This window comes from Sylvia atricapilla, chromosome 22 (genome assembly GCF_009819655.1).
Source record: "Sylvia atricapilla isolate bSylAtr1 chromosome 22, bSylAtr1.pri, whole genome shotgun sequence".
NCBI lineage: Eukaryota > Metazoa > Chordata > Aves > Passeriformes > Sylviidae > Sylvia > Sylvia atricapilla.
Window position 1 is genome coordinate 1,429,151 of NC_089161.1, and position 9,092 is coordinate 1,438,242.

At 44.2% G+C, this 9,092-nt stretch overlaps 2 protein-coding genes across 2 annotated transcripts; one reads left to right on the forward strand and one right to left on the reverse strand.

Moving 5' to 3' along the window:
* The first annotated feature begins 1,430 nt into the window (after nucleotides 1–1,430).
* LOC136370635 (uracil nucleotide/cysteinyl leukotriene receptor-like) lies at nucleotides 1,431–4,645 on the forward strand. The gene is made up of 2 exons (XM_066334142.1): nucleotides 1,431–3,071; nucleotides 3,276–4,645. The coding sequence occupies exons 1-2, from the start codon at nucleotides 1,603–1,605 to the stop codon at nucleotides 3,307–3,309; spliced, it is 1,503 nt and encodes a 500-aa protein (XP_066190239.1). The 5' UTR covers nucleotides 1,431–1,602; the 3' UTR covers nucleotides 3,310–4,645.
* A 150-nt stretch (nucleotides 4,646–4,795) lies between these two features.
* INTS11 (integrator complex subunit 11) lies at nucleotides 4,796–9,065 on the reverse strand. The gene is made up of 4 exons (XM_066334146.1): nucleotides 8,925–9,065; nucleotides 7,958–8,100; nucleotides 6,589–6,718; nucleotides 4,796–5,005 (listed from the first exon to the last, which is right to left on the reverse strand). Exons 1-4 carry the CDS (start codon nucleotides 8,952–8,954, stop codon nucleotides 4,940–4,942), a joined length of 369 nt encoding a protein of 122 aa, XP_066190243.1. The 5' UTR covers nucleotides 8,955–9,065; the 3' UTR covers nucleotides 4,796–4,939.
* Nucleotides 9,066–9,092: the final 27 nt, after the last annotated feature.

Genomic DNA, 9,092 nt, shown 5'->3' on the forward strand with positions numbered 1-9,092 from the left:
TTTTATCCTGGTTTTTCTCTCTTTTCTCATGTTTTTATAATTTCTTTTTGCATGATTTTATCCTGGCTTTTGTCTCTTTTCTCATGTGTTTTTCATACTTTTATCTCTTTTCTGATGATTTTATCCTGGTTTTTGTCTCTTTTCTCAAGCTTTTCCCATTTTTTATCCTGTTTTTTCTTTCCTTTCTCATGTTTTTATTAATTTTTTTCTTGTTGCATGTTTTTATCCTGTTTTTTTGTCTCTTTTCTCATATTTTTCTCATTTTTTATCCTCTCATTTTTTATCCTGTTTTTTTGCCTCTTTTCTCACTTATTTTTTTCCCCTGCTTCTGTCTCCTCACATTTTTCTCTCTTTTCTCACGTCATTATCATCTTTTTTAATCTCTTGTCTCACATTTGGTGGCTCTGGGCAGGAAATGTGAGGTCAGAGTTTCCTCTGGAAAGTCCCCAGCAGCCCCTGGGGCTCCTTTTGGGGACACTGTGAACCTTGAACCCCTCTCTGCTCAGGTGACAAAACTGGAGCTGGTTTTAATCCAGATTTTTTAAATTATTTGTCTGCTGGGGGAAAAAATCCAATATTTGTGGTTTAAATGGTTTTTTTTAATTTTTTTTTCCTTTTTTAAGGACATTGTTTCCCATCTGAACCCCAGTGTTGTCACCTTGGGATGATTTTAATGTCACTAAAGGCCTTGTCTATTTGAGAAAAAATCCAATATTTGTGATTTAAATGGTTTATTTTAATTTTTTTTTCCTTTTTTAAGGACATTGTTTCCCATTTGAACCCCAGTGTTGTCACCTTGGGGTGATTCTAATGCCACTAAAGGCTCTATTTGAGGAAAAAAAATCAAATATTTGTGGTTTAAATGGTTTTTTTCTTTTTTAGGGACATCTGAACCCCAGTGTTGTCACCTTGGGATGATTTTAATGTCACTAAAGGCTCTGTCCAGGGAGAAAAAATTCATATATTTGTGGTTTAAATGGTTTTTTCTTTTTTAGGGACATCTGAACCCCAGTGTTGTCACCTTGGGATGATTTTAATGCCACTAAAGGCTTTGTCTATTTGAGAAAAAATCCAGTATTTGTGATTTAAATAGTTTATTTTAATTTTTTTTTCCTTTTTTAAGGACATTGTTTCCCATTTGAACCTCACTGTTGTCACCTTGGGATGATTCTAATGCCACTAAAGGCTCTATTTGAGGAAAAAAAAAATCAAATATTTGTGGTTTAAATGTTTTTTTCTTTTTTAGGGACATCTGAACCCCAGTGTTGTCACCTTGGGATGATTTTAATGTCACTAAAGGCTCTGTCCACTGGGGGAAAATTCAAATATTTGTGGTTTAAATGGTTTTTTTTTTTTTTTTTTTTACCTTTTTAGGGACATTGTTTCTCACCTGAACCCCAGTGTTCCTGGCCTGAGGGAGTCTCCAATGGGACAAATTCCCTGATTTTCAACAGGACAAAATCCCTGATTTCCAATGTACCAAATACCAGTTCAAGAGGCATTTTGGGAGCAGATTTGCAGCATTCCAACGGGACCAATTCCCTGATTTCTAATGGGACAAATTCCCTGATTTCCAGAAGGACAAACTTCCCAATTTCCAACATGCCAAATGCCAGCTCAGGAGGCATTTTGGGAGCAGATTTCCTAATTTCCAATGGGACAAATTCCCTGATTTCCAATGTCACAAATGCCAGCTCAGGAGGCATTTTGGGAGCAGATTTCCTGATTTCCAACGGCACAAATTTCCCAATTTCCAACATGATAAATGCCAGTTCAAGAGGCATTTTGGGCGCAGATTTTCAGCATTTCAATGGGACAAATTCCCTAATTTCCAATGGGACAAATTCCCTGATTTCCAACATGCCAAATGCCAGTTCAAGAAGCATTTTGGGAGCAGATTTTCATCATTTGAACGGGACAAATTCCCTGATTTCCAACATGCCAAACTCCAGCTCAGGAGGCGTTTTGGGAGCAGATTTCCTAATTTCCAATGGGACAAATTCCCTGATTTCCAACATGATAAATGCCAGTTCAGGAAGCATTTTGGGAGCAGATTTTCATCATTTCAACGGCACAAATTCCCCGATTCCCAACACGCCAAACTCCAGCTCAGGAGGCGTTTCGGGAGCAGACTTGGAGCATTCCCTGTTTGCTGTCACCTACCTCCTGGTCCTGCTGCTGGGGCTGGCTGCCAATGGCCTGTCCCTGTCCCTGGTGTCGTGCAGGGTGAAGCCCCTGTCCCACTCCTACATCCTGCTGCTGCAGCTGGCCCTGCTGGACACGCTCTTCCTGGCCCTGCTGCCTCTCCACATCCATTCCCAGCTGCTGGGCGACACCTGGAGCTTCGGGGACACAACCTGCAGGGTCACCAAGGCTCTGCTCTGCCTGCACACGTCCCTCAGCGTGGCTTTTTTCAGCTGCCTGGTTCTGGACGTGTGGCTGGCAGCTCTGCACCCCTTCACCTCCATCCGGCTCAAGGCCACCCATTACCTGCTGGCGGCCACAACGCTGTGGTCGGCGGCTTTGGGTGCCATTGTGCCGCTGGTGCTGAGCAGCAAAAGGCCGAGGAGGTGTTTTGGGGCTTTCCCTGAGAGCTGGGCTCACCCCACAGCCCCTGTGACCGTCGTGGGGCTGGTTTTTGGGGTGCTGCTCCCCGTTTCGGTCACCGTTTTGGGGTTGCCGCTGGCGGCCGGCGGCGCGCGGCGCAGCGGGAGCAGGAGGAGCAGGAGGAGAGCCCTGGGCACCATCTCCATCGTGTTGGCCATCTGTGCCCTCTGCTTTCTGCCCCAGCAGCTCTGCCAGCTGCTGCAGTTCGTGCTGGAGCTGCAGGGGATGGAGCAGGAGGTGCTGAGCCCGAGGGTGCAGAGGGTCACCGAGGTGTTGGGCAGCTGCAGCTGCTGCCTCAAACCCATTCTGTACCGTTTCCACGCCTCCAGCAGGGTCTGGAGCTGCCCCCGCAGCCTCAGGGGCAAAGAGAGGGTCTTCACCATCTCTGGCCACCGTTTTGGGGACCCTTCCTGGGACTGTGAACCCGGGCAGGGGAACAACAAGGAGAATCCACGGGGATGGAAGTGGCTGATCCACCCCAGGAGCTGAATTCGCTGGTTTTTCCTTAAAAACAAGCCTGGGAAAATCCTTTTATTTTTTTTTTTTAAATCCATGATCCACCCCAGGTACAGCCAGAGCTGAATTTGCTGGTTTTTCCTTACAACAAGCCTGGGAAAACCCTCTTTATTTTTTTTTTTTTAAGCCATGCAGATGGGAATTTTGGTCAGAAAAATGATCCACCCCAGGTACAGCCAGAGCTGAATTTGCTGGTTTTTCCTTAAAAACAAGCCTGGGAAAATCCTTTTTTTTTTTTTTTTTTAATCCATGCAGATGGGAATTTTGGTCAGATAAATGAAATTAAGGGAAGTGGAGATTTTGAGCAGAAAACCAGGACAGTCCTTTGGGGGAGCTCCTGCCTTGGTGTTCAGGGATGGTTTTGGGCTCAATCCGTTGGGATTTTGGGGTTGGTAAAACTTTGGGCTGTTTTTTGAAGGAGGGATTTGAAGGAAAAGCAGGAAATTGCAGGATCCAGGCAGCTCTGCTGGGTTTTTATCCCTTTTTTCCTGCTCTCTCCCAGGCTGCTGCCCACATTCCACAGCCAAATAGGGGCTTCTCATCCTGCCTTGGCTTCCCAAAAAAACATCCCAGGAGCTCCAGGCTGCACAGTGATTCATGGATGTTTAGGAGGCAGCAGACATTTGATAAATCCCAGGATTTATCAAATAAAACCCTGGGATTTATCAGCCAGAGGTGAATAATTCTCCTCTCCCCACACATTCAGCTCAGCTCTTTGTGATCTTCAAACATCCCAAGTTCTTTCTATTTTTATTTTTTATTTTTTTCCCCACTGACATTTGGTGATATAAACACCAAATTCTCTGACCTTTTCTGGTGTTAACTTCTGTGAGCCTCTGGGGAAGAGTTTTTTGGAGGTTTTGTTTTTTTTTCATTTGTGGCACCAGAAAACCACAAGCCTCATTTCAAACCTGCTCAGAACTGAATTTCCTCCAGGGGCTGTGAGAGTTTGGGGCTCAGTTCTGCTCCTTCAAACATCACCCCAAACCTTTATCAAGGAATTTCTGCTCCCCCAAACTTTTATCAAGGGCTGAGAGCAGCAGATGAACAAAATCTGAATTTCCAAAGTTCAGCCAGTGCCCAGGACACTTCATTAATTACTATTAAAACCCCTCTCTCTTCTTCTGCTTTGCTCTTAGCAATTTTTAAATCTGGGTGAGAAAAATCAACTTTTCCAAACTCTGAAAAAATCCCTGGGAAGGTTTGGTAAAATAATCCAAATAATAGCCCCAAATAATCCTTTAACTTTTAGCAGAAATTGCTTTTTTTTTTAAATCTCATTTTTAGGTAAATCCTCCCAGCACTGGGTTTTCTCAGCCCAGCACAATCTTTGGGGATAAAAGTAAAAAAATAAAATAAAAAAACTGATTGGAGGCTCCTTGGGAAGGATGGAGAATTAAATAAGTTTTGCTGTTGGTTATCAGCACATTTAGGCTTTTGGTTTGGTTTTTTTTTTACTTTCTGTGATGCTTTTTTATATTTTGAATTTGAATTGTTGCAGGCTGCAGTGAGGAGATTTTAGCTGTGGGAGGGGAGAACACAAAGTTAAAATCACTTAAATGTGTGAACAACTCAAAAAATTGCTCCTCAGCTCTGTTTTAAAACAGCTTTTTCACTCCTTGGATGTTTTTTCCCCCCAAAATCCCAGTGCTGGTGACTTTCACTGCAGGGATTGGACAAACATTGGAAATCTTTTATTAAAACCAAGCAAGGGAAAAATAAGAAAAAAAAGCCTTGACAATGTAAACGAAATAAAATGTGACTGTGGGACCTCACCCTGGGCTGGGCTCTGAATTCTGGCCTGAATTTATTTCTCTCAGGGGGTGCCCTGGGGCAGCCCTTTCTTCAGGAGGGAGGTCAGGTAACTGCCAAGCTCTTCATCCTAAAAGAGAGAAAATTTAAAATAAATAAAATAGGAATAAGAGAAAAAAAAAATCTTCCTTTGATTGTCCCATTTGGGGCAGTAAATTTAATTTTTTTGGTGGCTGGAAATGAGCTGAGGGAAATCCTGGGCACTGTAAGATTTAATGTGAGCTGCTTTTAAAAAGTGAAAACAATCCAGAGATTCATTTCTGGCTGTTTTTAGGAACTCTTGGTGTGAAACTCATTTCTCAAAGGAGCTGAGGGGTTTCTTTGGAGGAAAAAAAAAAAAACACTTTTGCTTGAAATCAGGGAATAAAATTGATTTATTTTATTGCTGTGCCTCCCAAAGGCAGGTCCTGGCTGTGAAGAAAAGAATTTAATGACCCAGGCAGGAACCAGCAGAGACTCAGCCTCATCCTTCCAAACCTGCAGAGCCACAGGAGGAGGTTCACCCCAGGGCAGGGGTTGGGATTCTGGCAGAAATCAGGGAGTGAGATCGGGAATTCTGGTCAGAAATGAGGGATTCTGGTCAGAAATGAGGAATTCAAATCAGGAATTCTGGCCAGAAATGAGGAATTCTGGTCAGAAATGAGGAATTCAAATCAGGAATTCTGGCCAGGAATGAGGAATTCTGGTCAGAAATGAGGAATTCTGGTCAGAAATCAATGAGGAATTCAAATCAGGAATTCTGGTCAGAAATGAGGAATTCAAATCAGGAATTCTGGCCAGAAATGAGGAATTCTGGTCAGAAATGAGGAATTCTGGTCAGAAATCAATGAGGAATTCAAATCAGGAATTCTGGTCAGAAATGAGGAATTCAAATCAGGAATTCTGGCCAGAAATGAGGAATTCTGGTCAGAAATCAATGAGGAATTCAAATCAGGAATTCTGGCCAGAAATGAGGAATTCTGGTCAGAAATCAATCAGGAATTCAAATCAGGAATTCTGGTCAGAAATCAGGAATTTCAGGTCAAAAATCAGGGATTGAGATCTGGAATTCTGGTCAGAAATGAGGAATTCTCAACTGGTCATGAGCAGGCTCACCCCAGTGCAGGAGTGGTTTGGGATGGAAGGAATGGTTTGGGAATTTCAGGCCAGAAATCAGGAATTCAGGTCAGAAATCAGGATTTCAAATCAGGAATTTCAGGCCAGAAATCAGGAATTCAGGTCAGAAATGAGGATTCCCCACCTGGTAAGTCCAGGACATGAACAGGCTGACCCCAGGGCAGGAATGGTTTGGGAATTTCAGGCCAGAAATCAGGAATTTCAAGTCAGAAATCAGGAATTCAGGCCAGAAATGAGGAATTCACATCAGGAATTCTGGCCAGAAATCAGAATTCCCACCTGGTAAGTCCAGGACACGAGCAGGCTGACCCCAGGGCAGGAGTGGTTTGGGAATTTCAGGCCAGAAATCAGGAATTCAGGTCAGAAATCAGGAATTCAAATCAGGAATTTCAGGCCAGAAATCAGGAATTCAGGTCAGAAATTAGGAATCCCCACCTGCCAAGTCCAGGACATGAACAGGCTGAGCCCAGGGCAGGAATGGTTTGGGAATTTCAGGTCAGAAATGATGAATTAAAGCCAGAAATGAGGATTCCCCACCTGGTAAGTCCAGGACACGAGCAGGACTTTGGTGCCCTGATCCTCTGAGTGTGCTGTGGCCTGGATCAGGATGGACTCCACGGTGATGGAGCCATCAGGGAGATGCTGCACGGAGTAATCCTTCAGGATGCTGCAGAGAGAGGAGACAGGATTATTCTTTGGGATGCTGCCTCTGGCCAAATCCCAGCCTGTTCCTCTCCTGGCTGTGTGTGAGCCCAGGGAAGGGAAAAGAGGGGCTGAGGAAGAGTTTGTTCTGCTCTTTCCATCAATCACACTGAGGGTTTCCTGCAGGAATGATTCCTGCAGGGTTGAAAACAGACCCTGCAAAGCTCCAACCTGAGCAAAGAACTCGGGGAAAAACAACCTGCAAGGTTCTGCTGCTGCCAGCTCTGGGATTCAAATCCTCCATCCTGGAGAGGTTAAAATACCAACCCCAGCGTTCCTGAGGGATTCAAAAAACCCTTCCCAGGTGTTGGAACCCAGGCACTGACCCCCGAGAGAACACTGCATTTCACCAGTGGAAAAGGCTCCCAAAATGGAGTGACAGCCCTGGGATTGTGGGTGTGGGGTTAAACAGAAGTGTGGGGTATCACAGGGTGGAAAACTCAGAGTTTAAAATTTTAAACTCTAAATTTTAAACTCTAAATTTTAGAGTTTAAAATTTAGTGACAGAACCCCCAAGAGAACACTCCATTTGACCTGAGCTATGAAAAAGGCTCCCAAAATGGAGTGACAGCCCTGGGATTGTGGGTGTGGGGTTAAACAGAAGTGTGGGGTATCACAGGGTGGAAAACTTAAAGAGTTTAAGGGTTCAGAATACAGTAATATATATATAATAAGCAGTATATATATATATATATATATATATAAAAGTAGTAATACACATATAAAGTAATAATAAGCAGTAATATATATATATATAAAGCAAGATGGAGGATTTAGGGCAGAGGTTGAGTTCTTCTTTTTTATCTTCTTTATCATGGCTCTGGGTGGGGTTTTGTAATTGGGTACAAAAATCCCCATTGTGGGGCACGGGTGGTTGGTTATTGGGTTAAAGTAAAAAAACAAAATTTAAGTGTCATCTCACAATTTGACAATTTATATTAAAAATAGAAATAGTTTAGGTGTCATCTCACAATTGGACAATTTATGCTGAAAAGACCTTGGGAGGAGTTCATTTTTCCCTTTATTAGCCAGAACTCACAACTTACACGAGACTGTACCAGGTAAGAATTAATCAGCATCCAAGCCCCTAAATAAATAAATCTGTTATTTATTCTTAACAAATAAGAATTAACCAACATTTAACCCTGGGCTCTGGGAGAAGATCAGAGGAAGGGAGAGGGGAGAAAGGCTGTGCAGGGCTCACCCCTTGAGGTGGTTGTAGACCCTGAGCACGGTCTCGTGCTCCTTGCGCGGGTCCTGGATGTGCACGCGGCAGGTGAAGCGCAGCTGATGCTCTGCCAGCCCCAGCTCCTTCAGGGCCTGCTCAGGGGACACCAGCCTGAAACTCTGGGGGGAAAAAAAAACAGATAAATGAATGGAAAAATGCAGTGTTCTGAGCTCTGAGGGGTTGTGGTGCTGCTCTGGGGTCAAAAGGGAGAAGGGGAGGTTGTTCCGCCTTTGTCACCGCAGAGAAAGGAGAGCTGAAGGTTGGGTATGATAACAAAAATAATAATAATATTAATAATAATAAAGTAGTGTTTGACACCTTTCTGGGAGATGGTTTAACCTCTGGCAGGGGAGTGGTGGTTGGAAATGAGGGTGAGGTGGAAGGTGAGGCATTGTCTTGGTGAGGGAGGAGAACCGCTGGTGGGGATTTGGGTTCTTCCTGCACATAAAACACATATCCACCTTCAGAGGAGACCAAAAAACAGCCTGAGAGCACAAAAACCACCCTCAGGACACTAAAAAAATACCCTGAGAGGACAAAAAACACCCTGAGAAAACAGAAAACACCCTGAGAGGACACAAAGCAGAGACAACAGCCTCAGTGGGCACAAAACACACCCTGAGAGGACACAAAACACCTGAGAGCACAAAAAACACCCTGAGGGGACACAAAAACACACCCTGAGAGGGCACAAAACACCCTGAGAGGCCACAGATCACCGAAGACAGCCTCAGTGGGCACAAAAAACACCCTGAGAGGACACAAAACACCTGAGAGAGCACAAAAAACACCCTGAGAGGGCACAAAACAGCCTCAGAAGGCACAAAACACCCTGAAAGGCCACAAAGTGCAGAAGACAGCCCCAGTGGGCACAAAAAACACCCTGAGAGCACAAAAATCCCCCCGAGAGGACCCCAAACCCCAGCAGAAATCCTTTACTCACGTTGTCCTTCATGAGCAAGGAGCCGTGCATCAGCTTTGGCTTCTTGGCATCAGGCAAAGGACCTGCAGCAAGGGGACAAAAACACACCTGAGCTGCTGCTTTTGGACAAAAACACACCTGAGCTGCTGCTTTTGGGGAAAAACACACCTGAGCTGCTGCTCTTGGACA